General features: G+C 43.3%; 1 protein-coding gene across 1 annotated transcript; it reads left to right on the top strand.

The window, feature by feature from the left end:
- The first annotated feature begins 426 nt into the window (after nt 1-426).
- On the top strand, nt 427-19,920 carry LOC114031199 (zinc finger protein 883-like). The gene is made up of 4 exons (XM_027846223.1): nt 427-1,397; nt 5,851-5,977; nt 6,519-6,614; nt 17,706-19,920. The coding sequence occupies exons 1-4, from the start codon at nt 1,362-1,364 to the stop codon at nt 19,259-19,261; spliced, it is 1,815 nt and encodes a 604-aa protein (XP_027702024.1). The 5' UTR covers nt 427-1,361; the 3' UTR covers nt 19,262-19,920.
- The last annotated feature ends 304 nt before the right edge of the window (nt 19,921-20,224 follow it).

The raw sequence follows: 20,224 nt of genomic DNA, 5'->3' as shown, positions 1-20,224 counted from the left end.
CCTCCTCCCTACCCGCCTCGCTTCCTCTCCCACCCCGCGCATGCGCTCTTCAGAAGTCCGCGCTCCCAGGCCTGCCCAGGTGCTTCCAGTGTGTGTCAATGCAAGTGTACTGCGGTTGCCTTGGAAACGAGACAAAGGGGCGGGGAGGGGGGAGGAAACAGGCGCTTCCATATTCGTCACTTCCGCTCCCCGCCTTTCCCCCGCCCGCCGCGGCGCTGCCGTCAATTTGGGCAGCCCTCTGCCGCCCTGGGAGCGTTTGCGGTCGCCCCGGCTCCGCCGTCCTCAGCCTCCACCGTCGCTGGGCCGAGCCTCGCCCTGCAGGGGGAGCCCCGGAGGGCGGACGGAGGGGGAGGAGCCTCCGTCGCCCGCGCTTGGAGCCTGCCCACGTTCTCGGGCTGGCCTTTGAGGATTGCGCGTGCGCAGTACTCGCGCGGAGGCCCTTGAGCACGCCCATTGGCTGACCTTGGAGGCGCGGCTAGAAAACCGACCAATCAAGAGGTCCTTCCCGGATTCCCCAGCCTCTCCAAGGCTCCTCTCTTTTTCCCATCTCCTGTTCCCCCCTGCCCCGCCCCCCAGCAACGCTGGGGTTTGAATCCCGCCTCTGATGCTTCCTGCTGCATGACCCCTGTGCCTCAGTTAACTCATCTGTAAAATGAAAGTAATGCCAGCAAATGAGATAGCGTGTGTAATGGTCATCTACTGCCGTCACCACCATCATCACTGTTCTCTCCCTTCGCTTCCAATCGGCTGCGGGAATCTTTCTCCCAGGCTTTCCCCTCTACTCTCCAGAAGGACCTTTGGAGTTGCCAGGAGGCAAGCTTAGAGCATTTATTAAGCTCTTACTGTATGCCAGACACTGTGCTAAGCGCTGAGGATACAAGAAGAAACAAGAAACTGCCCCTGCCCTCAAGGATCTTACATTCTAATTGAGGAAGATAAAACGTTTAAGGGTAGATTTGGAGAGGAAGGTTAGTAGGGGCCAGCATTGGGGGAGGAGTGGAAGGTCCCGGGATCCAGAAGGTAGACAAGTCTGGAGAGTGAGTTGGGCTGGAAGTGAATTGAGCACGTTCGGGGGCTCCTCCTGACCTCCTCCTGAGCAAGGGATCAGCTATGCAGCCAATCAGTCAACTGGCATTTACGAGCACCTACCGTGTGCCAGGCCTTGTGCTGCGTGCTGGTGATACATGAAAGGCAAAAGACAGTCCCTGCCCTCGAGGAGCTCCCAGTCTGTCCGAGGAGAGAGGCCACCTGCAAACAACGGCGGACAAACAAGGCTGCAACACTGAGAGCTGGAAGGCAGTCCGTCTCGTCGGTCCTTTTTCCTTCCTACTATATATAAGACTCTGCCCTTAGACGAGAGGATGGCCCCTGTGCTCCTGACAGCCAGGACCCGCCAGGTGAGTGGCAAGTCTAATTTCTTTGGGAGGCGTTTCTGTCCTCAGAACGGGCACCAAGAAATTGGCACCGTCTTTGATTAGAGGCCGCCAAGGGGTGCAGTGGTGCCCAGGGTGCCGGGCCTGGAGTCAGGAAGGGCCAATTCCTTGCGAGGCCCCTAGGGGGTGCAGCGGTGTCCAGGGTGCCGGGCCTGGAGGCAGGAAGGGTCAATTCCTTGCAAGGCCCCTAGGGGGCGCAGCGGTGCCCGGAGTGCCAGGCCTGGAGTCAGGAAGGGCCAATTCCTTGCGAGGCCCCTAGGGGGTGCAGCGGTGTCCAGGGTGCCGGGCCTGGAGGCAGGAAGGGTCAATTCCTTGTGAGGCCCCTAGGGGGCGCAGCAGTGCCCAGGGTGCTGGGCCTGGAGTCAGGAAGACCTGAGTTGGTTAAAATCCATCTTGGGATACTTACTAGCTGTGTGACCTTGGGCAAGTCACTTCACCTGCGCCTGTCTCCGTTTCCTCATCTGTGAAATGTGAATAACCAGTCTGTCAGTAAACACGTCTTATTCCGGTATCATAAGCAGCAGAAGAGTGCGGCTGGGTGGGCCTGCGGACCCTCCATAAGTGGAGCTTCTGGGAGGTCTCCACCCTGCAGGCAGGGGGAGCGGCCCCAGGCATGGAGAAGACCCAGGAGTGCAGCAAGCCAGGATGGAAATAAGAAAGCCCCGGTCCGGGGGCTAGGGCTCATTGAGTCAGCAGTCTGCTCAGGATCCGGACTGGGGGTCCAGCCGGGCAATGGAATTTGGAAGCCCCCCCCGGGGCCTTCCTCCGGCTCTCCGGGCATTGTGGGTACCAGTGGAGCACCCTGGCTCTCCACCCGTCCATCACCACCATTACCAGGCCACTTCCTCTCCCTAACCTCGCGTCTTTTTAGTGATTTTTACACCCTTTTAGATTGTAGTCAGTTCTTTGTCGGTAACAGACTGTGGCAGGGTCTCTTAACTTTTCTTGTGTCAGTGTGGTGAAGCCTATGGACCCCTTCTCAGAACCCTGTTTTTGAATGGATAAAATAAAATAGATTGGATTGCAAAGGAAACCAGTTATGCTGAAATGCAGGATCCCAGCTTAAGAGCCCCTGTGCTATGGTCTGTTTACCCCCATCATGCATTGTCACTCTAACTTTCATTCTTTAGACACGGTGGCATTCCATGCCCTATTCCCAGAAGGATCATGACATTGAAAAGATAGGACTTTGAGGCAGAAGCATGGAGTCGTTAGAACCATGGCCCAGTTTCCCATGTGCACTCCAGCCAGCCCCCACTGTGCTGATCCAAATGTTGCTGGGCCCACTCTGTGGGCTGTCCCTCCGGCAGACCTTCAGCCACGTGCTTCTCACGTGGAGTTAGGCCACACTCTTAAATTATTGTCTCGCGTAGGATGGCCTGCGACATATTGGCAAGCTTCATGTGGTTTAGAAACTGTCATTCACAAGCAGGACCTTTGGAGGACATCCTCATCGTTAAGCAGCCAGTCTCTCTTCCATTTAGACTCTCCTCTGGACAGCGTCCGTGACTGTGTACATGCCTCTGTCGAGCATCATCTGTCTCCTTGTGGAACGCCTCCCTTAGCATTAATAACTAGAGGACGTGAGACAAAGTTATCTCTGTTGCCGCTTTCCAAAAATCTTCTAGTCCTGGCATTGGCCAACAGAACAATGGAAATAATATCTGGTTTTTAATGGCATGCAGCAGCTATGTTATCTGTAATCGGAAATTAACGTTCCGAGGAGGATGGTTGCACTTAGGGCTGGGTATCTAAACAACTGGGGGAGGGGTGTTAAGGGTTAGCTGCCCTTAGCCCTTGAACTGGGCCTCTGCCATTCTCCACGTAGGCTTGGGATTTAGAGTAATACAAAGGCATAAGGCCATGACTGAGGCTCTTACTAGTCATTATGGGCTGCACTGGGGGTCTCCATACCTCTTCCGAACACTTTGACACAAGATTTTATAATCCCTTGATCCTTCCCACAACGACCAAGTCCTTCCCAATCCCTCACTCCAAATCAGTCTGCAACAATTGCTTTTCATCTTTGTCACCCTTCCTGTGGAGGAGGGCCATCCCGGCATTTCTCCAGTGAGTGTGAGGGAGGGGCGTGGAAAGAGTTGGAGTGAATCTTTATACTTTGGGGGCCACCAAGACCCTTGCACTAGGTTCTAGGATTGCAGGAAATCTGCGTCCCCAGGGCAGCAAGGTGGCGCAGTGGATAGAGCACCAGCCCTGAAGTCAGGAGGACCTGAGTTCAAATCCAGCTTCAGACCAAACACTTGACACTTACTAGCTGTGTGACCCTGGGCAAGTCACTTAACCCCAATTGCCTTTAAAAAAAAAAAAAAGAAAGAAAGAAAAGAAAAGAAATCTGTGTCCCCGTTCTCTTGGTTGATGTTAGACTTCTAAAGAACAGATATATCGTATCGTCCTAAGCATTCCCTCCTCTTTTTTTTTTTTGCTGTCTAAGCATAAATATTAGCTATTCAGATGATTTCTCACAAACTTTGACAGTACAGTGCACCGTAAACAAGTTACGCGATAGCCCGTTACTTGACCCTGGACATCTCATAGGTGATGCGGTAGCCATAAACTTGCCCGTTTCTGTCAAAGGCCCCAGTGTGCTTCTAAATTGAAGGTCGGCCGGTTTCTCAGCCTCAGAGGCCTTCCTGACTCTTACTCCCCGTCCCAAACCAGAAGTTCTCATCTCTACTTATTTGCTTCTTCTCAGTAGTATAGCTCCACGACATTTCTCACATCTGATCTCTCTGTCCTTACGTGCGGTTACATAGCCCAGACCATTCTCATATTTTGCATGGATTTCTTCAAGAGCATGTCCCCACCTGAAGTCTTTCCCCTCCCCAGCACATCTTCCAGAGAGATGGAGCTTCCTGAAGCGTAGCTCTGACCACATCACTCCCCTGCTCAGGAGGTTTCAGGAGCCCCCTTTTGTACCTCAGTCAAAATGCAGACTTCTCTGTTTTCTATTTAAAAGCCTGCACGATCTGGCTCTAGCCTGTCTTTATGGATTGGCTGATTTCACATGCTCCCACATACTCTGTGTTCCAGCAAAGCCAGACTGTTTGCCATTTGTTGTATATAACATTCAGTCTCCTGTCTCTGTAACTTTCAACAGGCCTGGAGTGTGCTTCCTTACCTGCACCTCTTGGAATCTCTGGAAGTGCACAGGCAGCTGGGCGTTGCAGTGAGTAAAGTGGCCAATTCTGAAGTCAGGCCTCCCGCACTTAGAGCTGTGTGATCCTAAAGAAGTCACTTAACCTCTGTCTACCTCAGTATCCTCATCGATAAAACAGGGATAATAATAGCACTTACCTCCAGGGTTCTTGTGAGGATCAGATGAGTTAGTATTTGTAAAAAAGCCCTTACCACGGTGCCTGGCACGTAGCATGTGCTTAATATATGTGTGTCCCAGGGGCAGTTAGGTGGTGCAGTGGATAGAACACTGGCCCTGAAGTCAAGAGGACCTGAGTTCAAATCCAGCCTCAGACACATAACACTAGCTGTGTGACCCTGGACAAGTCACTTAACCCTAGTTGCCTCACCAAGAAAAAAAAATAAATGTGTGTCCCCTCCCTCCTTTCCTTGCAGGGTTCAGAGCTCAAGTACCATTTCCCTGAGCCCTTAGTTGTTTGCCTGTCACATCAGTTTTATAATTACCTAGTGCTATATATTTTGTGACCCCCCCAGTAGGATGTAAGCTCTTCATGAACAAGCAACATTTCATCTTTGTCTTTGTATCCCTAGCACCCAGCAAAGAGCCTTGAATTGCACTAGTTTGACTCCTAATGAAAGCTCTCCAGACAGGTGCCCCAAGCCCCATGCCAGCAGCAATAGCCAGCAGGCACACCTTGGTAGCCTAACCTTTTCTCTCCAAGCACAGACATTAGCTCCAGGCCTCTAACAAGCTCCCTTCAATTTCACAGCAAGGCCCCCCAAAGGAAATGCTTGTTGCCCCATGGCAGGTTCACCGCACAGTTGATGAGATGATGTGAGATGGTGATCCACACAGCAGGAGGCAGCACAGTGTTGTGGAAGGCACCCAGGCCTGTGAATCAGAAGTCCTGAGTTCGAGGGCTAGCTCTGATCATTTCTAGCCATGTGACCTTGGCCATTTTCCTTAAAGTTCATTATTTTCAGTTTTCTCATCTGTGAAATGGGGATAATGAATACTTTTGTGAGATAAGAACTTTGTACATACACCAAGAAAAAAAGTCATTATATATATGAGCTGTTATTGTTGTATTACATGTTTTGAAATCTAGTATGAATGATGGGGCATAAGGAGTACTCAGGAAATACTTGACCTAACTGGAAAACTGAGAAGCACTCCCTTCAGTTCCTGGCAGCCTCCCGTTACCTGCTTGGTCTATGAAGGGTGGTCCGTGGGTCAGCACAAATGTATTTGATGTTTCAGGAGTTGGTGACGTTCCAGGACGTGGCCGTGGATTTCTCCTGGGAGGAGTGGGGGCAGCTTGGCCCCGCCCAGAAGGAGCTGTACCGGGAGGTGATGCTGGAGAACTACGGGCACCTGGTCTGCCTGGGTAAGGAGGCTCCCTTCGGTGCCTCAACACCTGCCCCTTGGAGGATCTGTGCAACCAGTCTTAACAAACCCCATGGGATATCTTCAGGGTTAATCAGTTATTGCCAGACATGAAGGACCTGAGAATCTCATTCCTTTTGTGGCCATGGAAAAAGGTATTTCTGCTCATTATTACTTGGCGAATGGTCTCTGATTGATGCAGCTAGAAACTGGAACCTCATGCTGGGGTGATCAGGCACACGATTCTCCCCAAGGTCAAGTGCATCTTCATGGAGATTCATTGGATTGGCCTGGATTCCCTCCTCTTGCCAGAAAGTGGCTCAAATGTATTTATTTACTATCTGAGCTGAAATCCGCTTTGCAACCTTATTTGTCCAGTAATCCAGAGTATACTTGCCTGATGCCTGTTTTTGTATCTTAGCACTGCTCTTAGCATAGTGCCTGGTACGTAGTAGGCGCTTAATAAATAACTAGTTGACCATCTAGGCTTGCATTCTGAAGGGGCTCTTTGTGCCCAGCATTTTCCTATTTTCATTGGACAGGACTTGAGGATTCAAAACCAGATGTGATTGAGCAGCTGGAGCAGCAGGGAGCACCTGGGATGCAAGAAGGATCTGCCCTGGCAAGCACCTGTCCAGGTGAGTGTGTGGGTAGCAGGCAGGCTCAAGCAGGTACTTGAGTAGTAGCAGCTTAGCCGGCTGCACAGGAGAAACCCTTTAAAACACTGTCCAGGGAGCTGTGTTCAAAGTACCCCCGAGGCCCTTGGAGGAGGGCTGAGACTGTGGCATCACCTCAATTCATCATCCTGACGTCTTTCCTCTTGCATGGCCTTCAAGGAGCATGGGAACCATGCTATCAACAGAAGCCACATCTTTGTTTTCTCTTCTGACTTTGCCTCCATAGCCAGTGGTTGGCACCCGTTATCTCCCTTCTCCTGGCCCATTCATTCATTCCCTTTTAAAGTATATACTTATTAATAACAAAATATCAACACAAGTGCCCTGTTTCTGCATCTCATTCTAATCACTTCTTATTTTAAATAGTTTTTAGGATTATGTCACTGGTAGTTTTATAGCGGTGTGGTTGGTGTGTGTTTTCTGACTTTGTTTTCTTATGTTACTTTTTAGAGAAAGTCCCATATATCCCTACATTCTTAAAACATAACTGTTATAAAGGTACAAAAAATACAAAAAATATGTATAAATGCCAGAATGTAGCTATAACAGAATGCAGTGAGACAAGTTTTATTTTTGGCCTTTTGCTATTGTTATTAATATCATTATCATCATCACCATTATTGTTATCACCAGAATCATTATTTATTAGGCTGTTATTATTGTTTTGAGATTGAGTGGCCCAGTCTTGCCCAGACGCGAAGTGTAGTGGCTACTTATTAACCCACTGCAGCTCAGCCTTGTGCAGGCCAAACGCCCCACCAGCCTCAGCCTCCCTCAGGAGCAGGGATTACAGGCCTGTGAGCAGATTTTGTTTTCTTTCCCAGCTTCCTGCTAGTACAATGCTACTAGTGGATTACTGGATCAGTAGAAGTTAGAAGTCTTAGTGTTCCTTTTGCACACTGCCATGTTGTCTCTGAAGGGGATGGCTCCGCTTCCTGGCCCCTGGCATGGTAGAACAGCCCACTCATTTCTCTTCAGCTTGATAATGCCTAATTTTCTAGGTTTTAACCCTTTGCCAATTTAAAGGGAGCAAAGTGGAGTCTCAAAGTTTTTTTCATTTGGGTCTCTTTGGTGACTGGAGAGTTTGAATAATTTTTCCAGGAGGTAACTGATATTTTGTGTTCCTTTTAAGAACAGCATATTTACAAATTTTGACCATTTATCTTTAGGGAAATAGATCTTGGTCTCATAAATTTGTATCAGTTCCTATAGACTATGAATGCCAACTTTCTAGCAGAAATATGGAAGCAAATATTTCCCCAGTCCATTTCTGTCCATTTTATTTTGGATGCATTGATTTTTGTTGGAGAGAAATGCTTTTTTTTTTTTTTAATAATTAAGTCCATTGATTTTTGTCTCCAGTATTTTTATTTCTTCTACCTGTTAAGCAGGGCAGCTGGGTGGCACAGTGGACAGAGACTGAGCCTGGAGTCAGAAAGACCTGAGTTGAAATTGATCCTCAGACACTTGCTAGCTGTATGACCCCAGGCAAGTCACTTCATCCTGTTTGTCTCAGTTTCCTCATCTGTAAAATGAGCTGAAGAAGGAAATGGCAAACCACTCTAGTGTCTTTGCCAAAAATACTCCAGTAGAGTCACAAAGAGTTGGACTGTGCTAAACAGCAACAATATTTTTTTTATGGGCAACTAGGTGCCACAGTGGATAGAGCATTGGGCCTGAAGTTAGGAAAACTCATTTTTGTGAGTTCTAGTCTGGCCTCAAACACTTAATAGCTGTGTGACTCTGGGCAAGTCACTTCATCCTGTTTGCCTCAATTTCCTCATCTGTAAAATGAGCTGAAGAAGGAAATGGCAAACTATTTCAGTATCTGCCAGGAAAACCCTAAATGGGGTCACAAAGAGTTTACGTGACTGAAAAATGAACAACAGATAGACACAACATAAATAAAAGATGATTTGGGAAGGGCAGGCCCTTGTCGCTATGGGGAATTAGGAAAGGCTTCATGTACAAGGAAATACTAGGGCTTAATTTTAAAAAATTTAATATTTTATTTTTTCCAAATTACGGGTAAAAACAATTTTTAACATTTGTTTTTAAAAATTTTTGAGTTAAGTATTCTCTCTCTGTCCCTCTCTTCCCCCTCATTGAGAAGGCAGACAATTTGATATAGATTGTGCATGTGCAGTCATGCAAAACATTTCCATATTAGTCATGTTACGAAAGAAAACACCAAAAAAGAAAAAAGCCCAAGCAAAATAAAGTTAAAAGAAAAGTATGTTTCAGTTTGCATTCAGAATCCATCAGTTCTTTCTCTGAAGATGGATAGTATTTTTCATTATAAGTCCTTTGGAATTATCTTGGATCATTCTGTTGCTAAGAATAGCTAAATGATTCGGAGTTGATTATTGTACAGTATTGCTGTTATTATGTATAATGTTCTCCTGGTTCTGCTCATTTCACTTTGTATCCGTTTTTGTAAGTCTTTCCAGGTTTTCCTGAGAGCGTCCTGCTCATCATTTCTTATAGTATAGTTGCATTGCATCACATTCAGCCATTCCCCAGTTGATGGGCATCCTCTCAATTTCCAATTCTTTGCCAGCAAAAAAAGAGCTGCTATAAATACTTTTATACATAAATGTCCTTTTCCTTTTTTTCTTAATCTCTTTGAGATACAGACCTAATAATGGTGTTGCTGGATCAAAGGGTATGTACAATTTTATAGCTCTTTGGGCATAGTTTCAAATTATTCTCCAGAATGGTTAGATCAGTTCATAACTCCACCAACAGTGCATTAGTGTCTCAATTTTTCCACATCCCTTCCAACATTTATCACACTCCTTTTCTGTCATATTAGCCAATCCGATAGGTATGAGGTGGTACCTCAGAGTTGCTTTAATTTGCATTTCTCTAAGCAATAGTGATTTAGAGCATTTTTTCACATGACTATAGATAGTTTTGATTACTTCATCCAAGAACTACCTGTTCATGTCCTGTGACCATTTATCAATTGGGGAATGGCTCTTACTTTTATAAATTTTACTCAGTTTTCTATATATTTGAGAAATGAGGCCTTTATCAGAGAAACTTGCTATAAATTTTTTTCAGTTATGATTACTGTATATTTCCCTCCATCCTATTTCCGCCCTGTTTATCCTTCTCACTCTCTCTCTCTCCTTTCACCCTTTCTCACCTCAAAAGTGTTTTGCTTCTAGAACCAGTAGAACATTGTACACAGTAACAGCCACATTGTGCAATGACTAACTTTGATAGACTTTGCTCTTCTCAGCAATGCAAGGATCTAAAACATCTCCAAAGGCCTCATGATGGAAAATGCTGTCCACAGTCAATGAAAGAACTATGGAGTCTGAATGCAGATGAGAGCATACTATTTGTTCTTTTTTTTTCTTCTGTTTTGTTTTGTTTCCTCTTTCTTGTGGTTCTTCTTATTTGTCCTGATTCTTCTTTACAACATGAATAATGTGGAAATATGATTAATAGGCATGTATATGTAGAGCCTATTGCAGATTGCACGCCATCCTGGGGAGGAGGCAGGAAGAAAATTTAAAACTCAAAAACCTATGGAAATGAATGTTGAAAACTAAAAATAAATTAATTAAAAAAAAAAGAACTCTACAGAAACTAAAAAAAAAGTATTTTGCCTCTGACTGCTGCCTCCTCTAATCCACCCTCCCTTCTGTCAGCCACCCCTTCCCATCCCCTTCCCTCCTATTTTCCTGTAGGGTAAGATAGATTTCTATACCCAACTGAGTGTGTGATATTCCCCCTTTGAGCCAGTTCTGATGAGAATAAGATTCAAGTGCTCCCTTCCTCTATCTTCCCCTCCACTGTAAAAGCTTTTTCATGTCTCTTTTATGTGAGATAATTTACATCATTCTGCCTCTCCCTTTCCCCTTCTTCCAGTGCATTCCTCTTTCTCATCCCTTAATTTTATCTTTTTTTAGATTTTATCCTATTATATTAGATATTTTAGATATTAATTTAGATATTATTAATAATATTAGACATTTTAGATATTAATTAGATATTAGATATTATTTAGATGTCTTTTTAGATATTATTTAGATATTAGATATATTTAGCTATTTAGATATTATTAGATATTATCCTAAATAAAGATATTATCTTTATTTAGATATTACCCTTTTTTTAGATATTATCATATTCAACTCACGCTGGTGCCCTCTGTCTTCGTAAAGTCCTTCTAACTGCCCTAAAAATGAGGAAATTCTTAAGAGTTACAAGTATCATCTTCCCATGTAGGAATGTAAACTGTTTAACCTTATTGAATCCCTTTTGATTTCTCCTTCCTATTTACCTTTTTGTGCTTCTCTTGAGTCTTATAATTGACGGTCATATTTTCTATTCAGCTCTGCTCTTTTCATTAGGAATGCTTGAAAGTCCTATTTCATTGAATGTCCCCATTTCATTGAATTTTTCCTATTGAGGAAAAAGAAAAAACAAAAATATGTAACTAACACGTGTAGTCAGACAAAACAAATCCCTGGACTGGCTGTGTCCTAAAAGTGTATGTCTTGGTCTGCACCCCGAGTCCACCACTCTTCTGTCAGGAGGTGGGTGCTTTGGAATCATGCTTGCTAGTTGTGTTGATAAGACTTCTTAAATTCACTTTGATTTTGACGAGGTGTATAGAGAGAATGAGAATCCAGTGGGGGAATGGAGAAGTGTGTCATGGTACCATAGGAATAGTAACAAGAGAGCTAACGAGAGCCCTTGGAATGGGCCACGGTTGGTGAGGAGAGAGAAGGACAACAGAAGGAGAAGCTGAAGTCATGTGGAGGAAAAGAGAAGGAGGAAAGGAGAGATGGAAATGCTGCTTGGAGGTGGATGGAACAATGGAGAGAAATGAGAGCTTCTCATTTCTTACTCTGCTTCTGTGTTTCTTAAGGAAAGTGACGTCTGCGCTGGAGAGGACAGAATCAGTTGGAGTAACAGGGAGTTGACAGTCAAGCTAAGTGAGGAGGTAGTAAGGGAGACCTATCTGGTTGAATCCAGGTCATCTGGCCCAAATGAACTACATCCTGGGGTGCTGAAATGACTAGCAGATGTGAGTGATGAGATGTCCTCACTCAGTGATGCCAGAAAGATCTTGGAGACTGGGAAGGGTACTGTGGGCCTGAGAAGGGCAAGTGGTGTCTCCGTTTTCGAAGAAGAGAAGTGAGCCACTTCTCCAGTCCTGTTTATTTCATCTCAATACATCTCACATCCATCCCCTTCTTTCTTTCTTTTGAACTTTTATTTTTTCAATTAACAAGCTCTTATTTTCTCTCCCATTTTTCCCCTCACCCAATTAAAAAACAAAAAGAAAAACTCTGGTTGTGTAACAAATAAGCATAGTCAAGAAAAACAAATTCCCACATGGACCATTCCAAAAATGTGTCTCATTATTTAATCCGTCACCTCCGTCAGGGGAAGGGCTGCATTCTTCATCATTGGCCCTCTGGAATCATGCTTGGTCATTGAATCGACAGATTTGTTAAGTCTTTCACAATTGTATGTTTTTACAGTGCTGTTACAGTAGGTGAGGACTGAAAAACCTGACAGGATTTCTGGGTAATTAATGATCAATTTATTAATTAGTCTACTTAATAATAAATTAATGATCAGTGGTTTCTCTAGGCAACCAATGACAAAGACATAAAGAGACTGGAAGCCTTAATTACATTGATTATTTATTAAAATAAATTAATTAAAAACCCCCTTTTGGAAAAAAGGGTGCTCCTGACAGGTGAAAATCAGCCTGATTGGTGAATGAGGGGGTGAGCTCCTCCTGCTGAGAATGTGGCTTGATCATGAGCCTCAGCTGCCTCCAGCAATCCTGACGGAGGAATCCATTTACACTCAGATCACTGGTTGGTTTTCTCCTTCGTGAGCTGGGTCACCCTGAACTCCATTGGAGGGGTACAAGGACAGGAGTTTATTCCCTGAGGGCAAGAATTTGCCTAGATTAGAGCCTGTTTACACTCTACACAGAAGTAAAGTCTCCTAACTGGGCTTGGCTCTACCCAAGATCTCGGAGCAGACACTCTGGGATCAGGGCAATCTTGGCTGACTTGACCTACAGGGTCTGGTCCCTGAATGAGGAAAGAAAGGAAAAAATAAGCTTTAATCCTAATTTAACAATTGCTAATATAATAGCAAAAATAATAATTTCTCTCAAGCTTAATTTATTCTCCTGGTCCTGCTTACTTGATTCCTACAGCCCTTCCTAGGTTTTTCTAAAATTGTCCTTTTCATTATTTCTTATTATACAATCATGTTCAATTATATTCACAAAATATGATTTGTTCAGCCATAATTGATAGACTCCACTCAGTTTCTTAGTTCTTTGACACCACAAAAAGAGCTGCTGTACATTTTCCATATGTATCTTTTCCTCTTTCTTAGAGGCTTTTTAGGTATAGGCTTAGTAGTGGTATTTGTGGGTCAAAGGATATGCACAGTTTCGTAACTTTGGGGGCATAGTTCCAAATTGTTTTCCAGAATAACTGGGCCAATTGACAGGTCCACCAACAATGCATTAATGTGCCTGTTTTCCAGCAGCTCCTCCAGCATTTGTCATTTTCACTTTTTTGTGAACTTCATTAATCTGATAAGTGTGAGGTGGAACCTCAGGGATACTTTAATATGAATTTCACTCATTATTAACAATTTGGTGCGTTTTTTTTTTCATATGGCTATTATAGCTTGGATTTCTTCCCTTGAGAACTGCTTATTTATACCCTTTGACTATTTATCTATTGGGGAATGACTCCTAGCCTAATGAATTTAATATTATGTTAGGCAGCCAAGAAGTGAATGTGTTCACAGTGAGTATTGCATTGATAGGCATAGCTTTCAGGAATAAGTAAATGATAGTTCTGTGCTGTTCTGCCCCCATCAAGCCACATCTTGAGTATTTTGTTCCATTTTAAGCATCACCAGTAAGACAGTTGATAAGCAGGAGAATATGTAGAGAGTGAGCTCAACTTGGCCCACGAGGACCTAACTCTGAGGTCCTGTCTTTGTGGAGCCAGATTAAACAAAAGACTTGTTTGAAATCATTTCAGACCCTAGCCTATAGGTGCTGGAGACCACAGACTTCCTGTCCCCAGTGGCTCTCAGCCTCTAAGCCGTCTAGGAATCCAAGTCTTAGGATATTGACAGTCTTGCAGGGGCCTTAGCTTCTGGGGATTCAGAGACTGGGAACCACGTGCCAATACCACATTTAGAATGTATCTCCTGTTCTGGGTCTGGGAGTCAAAGGGAGTGAGAGCCCTTACTGACTGTGTTCAGTCTTCACAGGACCCTAAAGGTTCAGTGCCTCCATCTTTCTTCATTTTCAGGAAGGCAGAATCCCAGCTTCTGCCCAACTCCCCTCACTCTCAAGCTCCAGAGTCAATTTTTGCTAAGATGAAAACGTTCTTTCCACACCTCTGTGCTTATCACTATCGACTTTGGTTCTTTTGTTCTTGTTGTTGAGTGGTGTCTGACCCTTTGTGACCTATGGGCCGCAGCATGCCAGGCTCTTCTGTCCTCCAGTGTCTCTCCAGATCTGCCAAGCTCATGTTCGTTGTTTCCATGATACTATCCATCTCGTCCTATGCCGTCCCCTTTTCCTTTGCCCTCGGTCTTTCCCAACTTCAGGGCTTTTCCAGTGAGTCTCCTCTTCTCATTATGCGGTCAGAGTATTTAAGCTTCGGTCCTTGACCTTCCATCTATCATCTGCATATCTGAGATTATTGATATTTCTCCTGAAAACCTTAATTCCAGCTTTCGATTCATCCTACCTCTCCACAATCCATCTGATCCTCTTCTTTCTTTCCATCATACCCTCTGTCCTTTTTATCTTGGTTCCACATTCTCTCTATCTCCTTGCACTATCAGAAACCTGGCTCTCCACAGAAGACATTGCATGCTTGACTGCCCTCTCCATTGTGGGGGCTCCTTCGCTCATGCCTTCCACCCCAAGGCACTGGCCAGGAGCAGCAGGCATGCTTCTTGTTCCTCATTTCTTCCAAAATGTTACTTTTTCTGCATCCATCCTTCACATCCAGTCTGACTCCTTGTTGTAGCCAATTGCTAATGTCTAAATCATTCTTCTTTTCTTCTATTCCATTGAACAAGTATCTGCTGAAAGCCTAATCTGTGTCAAGCGCTGCTGAACTCTAGAACAAAGACGTTCTGCTCCAGTACAGCCTCTGCGCTCAGACTTGGGGTTTTTGACACACGTCTTTGTCCCCTCAAGCATTCTGGCTTCTTAATTCATCAGCCTTCTCAGCTTTCATGACCTCCATCTTCACCGACCTCAGCCACACAAAAGAAGGATCATACTCTTAGTCTGACCGTTATCCATAATTATTCTTCTCTATTATCCAAATCTCTTGTATTCCCCTTTCAGAACATACTCCTTTGCTCTCTGAGGAATCTATTCTTTATCCCATGATGATCTACATTTGTATTCTTAATCCCTTTTCCTGCCCATCTCCGGCTCATCTTTAGTCTCCTTCTATTCCCTGGCTCCTTCCCCAATGCCTGAAAACATATTCTTTTGTTTTTTGGCTAGGCAGTGGGGTTAAGTGACTTGCCCAGGGTCACACAGCTAGTAAGTGTCAAATGTTTGAGACTGGATTTGAACTCAGGTCCCCCTGACTCCAGGGCCGGTACTCTTGTCTACTGCACCACCTAGCTGCCCTTAGATCTCCCACATTCTTAAAGAACCTTTACTTAACCCTTTCATTCCTTCAAGCTAGTGTCTTATGCCTCTGCTCCCTTTCATAGCCGAACTCCTAGGAAATGCCACGTATACACATTGCCTCCACTTCCTTACCTACTCAATTGGAATGGCTTTCTTTAAGGTGAAGTTTTAACTGATCAATACAATGCCCTTTTCTCAGGCCTTATCCTTCTTGACCTTTTTGTATTTTTTGACACTGTCAACCACCCTTGGATTCTGAGATACTGTTTTCGCTTAGCTCTTTTTCCATTCTTACTGCTATTTCTCAGTCTCCTTTACTGGATCATCTTCAGCGTGGGTGTGCCAGGATTGGGATCTCCTCTTTCCTCTCTTTACATTCTCCCTTGGTATCTCCTCAGGTTCCATAAGTCCAATTATCATTTATGACAGACATTCTTAACCTGGAGTTTTAAAAATATTTTAATAACTGAATTTTAATAAAATTGATTTTCCTTGTAATTTTATGTATTTCATTTTATGTATTTAGAGACATTGTTCTAAGAAGGAGTCCGTAAACTTCACCAGACGGACAAAGGGATCCATGACAAAAAAAAGGGGGGAGAGTACCTAAGAACCTTTGATCCATGCAGATGACTATCAAATAAAGATATACCTTTTGTAGATTTCTCAAACCTAATGTGTCCGAAATGGAGCTTGTAGTGTTTCTTCTTTAGACTTTCCTGTTTCTATCAAGGATACCACCACCCTTCTAGTCACCGAGGCTCCAGATCAGTTACCACATGTCTCAGATCTGTCCCCTTCTCTCTACTTGCACAACCACTGTGCTAGTTCAGGCTCCTGTCTCATTGCCTAGACTGTTACAATAGCCTCCTGCTTCGATCTCTTTCCCTCCAGTCTTCCTCTCTAATACAATCTTCACACAGTTGCTAAATTGATAGTTTGGATCTAAGATAACTGACCCTGTCATCCTCCAACCTTTTCAAAAATATTCAAGATCTTCCTATTTTCTTTAGTACAAAATACAGACTCCTTAGCCTGGCACTTGATCTTCACTCCCACCCCCCTTTAAATCTTATTTCATGTTAGTCCCTCTTACACATTCTTTCCTCCAGAAGGCTAGCCTGTTAGAAGATCCCTGTGACCGTCCAGCTTCTCTTTGTTTGTTTTACAAGTAGTCCCCCCAGTATGGAATGTGCTTTCTCACTTCTGCCTCTTAGAATCTTTAGCTTCTTTTGGCTGCGTAAAGCACACTTTACCTGTCCCCTGCATGTGAGGCCTGGCCTGATTCTCTCCATTTATTAGCTCTCCCTCTTGAAATGACTTGGAATAAGTTGATGTTTACTTGTGGACGTGATATAAATAAAACCCGAGCTCTTTGAAGGCTTAAGCTTTTCTTTACGTCCGTTGCTTCTAGCGCGGTGCCTCATACATAGCAGGTGCTTAATAAACGTTTGTGGAATCAGCCTGATTTGAAGTGGATCAAGATGGTTCATCATGTATTAATGCCACAGAAAGATCATTTGAAGGAGGATAATTTGATAGATGTTGTTGTTATTATTTGTTCTTTGTGCTCAAAGAAGATCAAAATGACATCGTGACCAATGTGCGGTGTGTCTGCCTGTGGCTGGTCAGACCAATACAAGCTTGGAAGGCTCTACCTGTTGGGCACAAATAGTCTGTCTGACCATTGGGAGAGAGACGTCTCCAAAGTTGTGCATCCTTTGATAGAGGTGTAGCCTGAAAAAGACAAGACTCAATAGGATGGGATTGCTAGCGTCCTGTAATTAAGAGGCTGTCATGTGGAAGAGGAATTGAATTTGTTCCATGTGGCCCCACAAGGCAGAATCAAGAGTAATGGAGAGAAGCTGCAGAGGCCAATGTAAGCTCGCTCTAAGGAAGATCTTCCTGACACTTGGAACTCTCCAAAAGGGGAATGTGTTGCCTTCGATTCACTAGACATCTTCAAGCAAGGACTAGAGGACCATTTGTTGGTGGCATTAAAATAGGAAGTCTTTTGGGATATAGGTTGCACTGAGGTCCTTTCCAGCTCTAAGATTCTGTGATTCTTTGATTATGACCTTTCAAATATTAGCTTTGACACTCATTACAGTGTGACCTAGGTTAAGTTGGTAAATCTAAGTCAGTTTCCTTATTTGGAAAATGTATTTACTAACCTACCTACTTCACAGAGTTGTTGTTGTGAAGATCAGTATAAATGCTTTTTGTAAATTAAATGGATAAATAGCCATACAATGGTAGTATTATTTTCTTTTAGACTTCAAAGTTCAACAGTCATTTTTCTTAATGGAGGAAATGGAAGATAGGACCAAATGTACAAAAAAAAAAAGAAAGTATTTACTTTTTCTTTCTTTCAGATTGGGAGAACAGACCCAAAACCAAGGAGTCAATTCCAAAGCTGGGCATTTCTATGGAAGAGTCATTCCAAGAAAGTTTCAAAAGGGATGGTACCTGTGTCTCCAAGTTCGTAGAATGTGAGGCTGGGTTAGAAAGATGGCAGAGCTATGAGAAGAAACGTTCTAAGCAAGTAAAAACTTTCCAAAGGAAAATTTCCAATAAATTGAAGCACCACAAATGTCAGAAATATGACAGAATCTTTGGTCTAGAGTCAACCTTTGTTTCCCAACCAAAACTATATGTTGGAAAGAGTTTCCACCAATACAATAAACATAGAAAGATTTTCAGATTGTTTTCTGACTCAGACAAGTATAATAAAATCTCTTTGAAGAATACGTTTTCCAAATTTGATGAATGTGAGAAATCCTTCAGTTATAATTCAGACTTTTTAAAACGTCGTAGAATAAATACTCAGGAGAAACCTCGTGAATATAATGAAGGTAGAAAAACTTATCAGAGCTCATCCATTATTTCTGTCCCAACAATCAATACTGGAGAGAAATCCCATAAATGTAATGAATGTGGAATGTCTTTCTTCAGTAGCCTACAACTAATTGAACATTGGAGCATTCATATGGGAGAGAAACCTTATCAATGTAATGAATGTGGAAAGGTGTTTCGCTGGAGTTCAGGACTTACTGAACATCAGAGAATTCATACTGGAGAAAAACCTTATGAATGTACTGAATGTGGGAAGACTTTCAGTCATAGGTCATCCCTTACTTCCCATTACAGGATTCATAGTGGGCAAAAAACTTATGAATGTAATGAATGTGGCAAGGCCTTCTACTGGACCTCAGAACTTACCAAACATCAGAGAATTCACACTGGAGAGAAACCTTATGAATGCAGCGAATGTGGTAAAGCTTTCCATCAGAGCATACATCTTACTCAACATCAGAGAACTCATACTGGAGAGAAACCTTATGAATGTAACGAATGTGGGAAGGCCTTTGGCCGAATTGCACTCCTTACTGAACATAAGAGAATTCACACAGGAGAGAAACCCTATGAATGTAATGAGTGTGGGATGGCCTTCCGGTGGAATTCAGGACTAACTGAACATCAGAGAGTTCATAGTGGAGAGAAACCTTATGAATGTAATCAATGTGGGAAGACTTTCAGTCGTAGATCATCCCTTACTTCCCATCACAGGATTCATAGTGGGAAGAAACCTTATGAATGTAATAAATGTGGCAAGGCCTTCTATTGGATGTCAAAACTTACTAAGCATCAGAGAATTCATACAGGAGAAAAGCCTTATGTATGCAATGAATGTGGGAAGACCTTTAACCGAAGCACACATCTTACTCAACATCTGGGAATTCATACTGGTGAAAAACCTTTTGAATGCAGTGAGTGTGGGAAGGCTTTCAACCGCAGCATACATTTTACTCAACATCAGAGAATTCACACTGGAGAAAAACCTTACGAATGTAATAAGTGTGGAAAAGCCTTCTGCCAGAGCTCAGGACTTACTAGACATCAGAAAATTCATACTAGAGAGAAACATTAGGTTATAATGACTGCAGGAAGGCTTTCTGCCACAATAAAAAAAAAAAAAACTTCCTGATCATCAGAGAATTAATTAACTATTAATTGGAGAAGACTTACAAATGTGATAAATGTGGACAGCTTCTCCATAAGCTATCCCTTACTTCCAGTAGATGATTATATGAGAACTTATAAGTGTATTGAAAGTGGGAAGGTCTTCCATGGGAGCACAGAGTTCAGTATACATTGCAGAATTAATAGTGGAGAGAATTAACGAATGTCAGAAGCCTTTCATACGTTTTATTGCTCATCAGAAACTTCATACTGGAGAGAAATTTTATATAATAAATGTGGGAAAATTTTCACCTGAATCAAAAGTCTTTCAAAAGTCTTACTCAATATCAGAATTCATATTGAGCAATATTTTATGAAAATTAAGCCTTCTCTAAGTGAAGCACAGTTTCATCTGATTATCTGATAGCTCTTCCAAACATTTTCCTCTCAAGTCTCCAAACCCAAAGCCTCCCTTTTCCAAAGCCACAGCTAACAATAGATAATGATTTTTTTGATAAGCAAAAATTGTCATCTTCCAGATATTTTATCCTTTAGTTAATCACTTAGCATTTATTAAGTGTGTACTATATGCCAGGCACTATTATACTAAGTGCTGTGGATACAAAGAAAGGCAAAAGACTGTTCCTGTCCTCAAGGAGCTCACAGTCTAATGGATGAGGGGAAGATAACATGAAAACAATTATGTAAGCAAGATTTATATGCAGGATAGATTGGAGACAGTCAACATAGAGAAGACATTAAAGAGGATTGGGAAAGACTTCTTGTAGAAAGTAGGGTTTTATCTGGGATTTGAAGGAAGCCAGAAATGGATCATTTTAAGTTCTCATGCTTCTCTTACCTTTCCTTTTAAATTTCTGGTGGTTCCTAGTTTGTTATGCTTCCCATAACCCATTTATATGTGCATGCGCTC

The sequence above is a fragment of the Vombatus ursinus genome, unplaced genomic scaffold (genome assembly GCF_900497805.2).
Source record: "Vombatus ursinus unplaced genomic scaffold, bare-nosed wombat genome assembly UNPS02015098.1, whole genome shotgun sequence".
NCBI classification, from domain to species: Eukaryota; Metazoa; Chordata; class Mammalia; order Diprotodontia; family Vombatidae; genus Vombatus; species Vombatus ursinus.
This window is presented reverse-complemented; position numbering and strand designations above follow the sequence as displayed.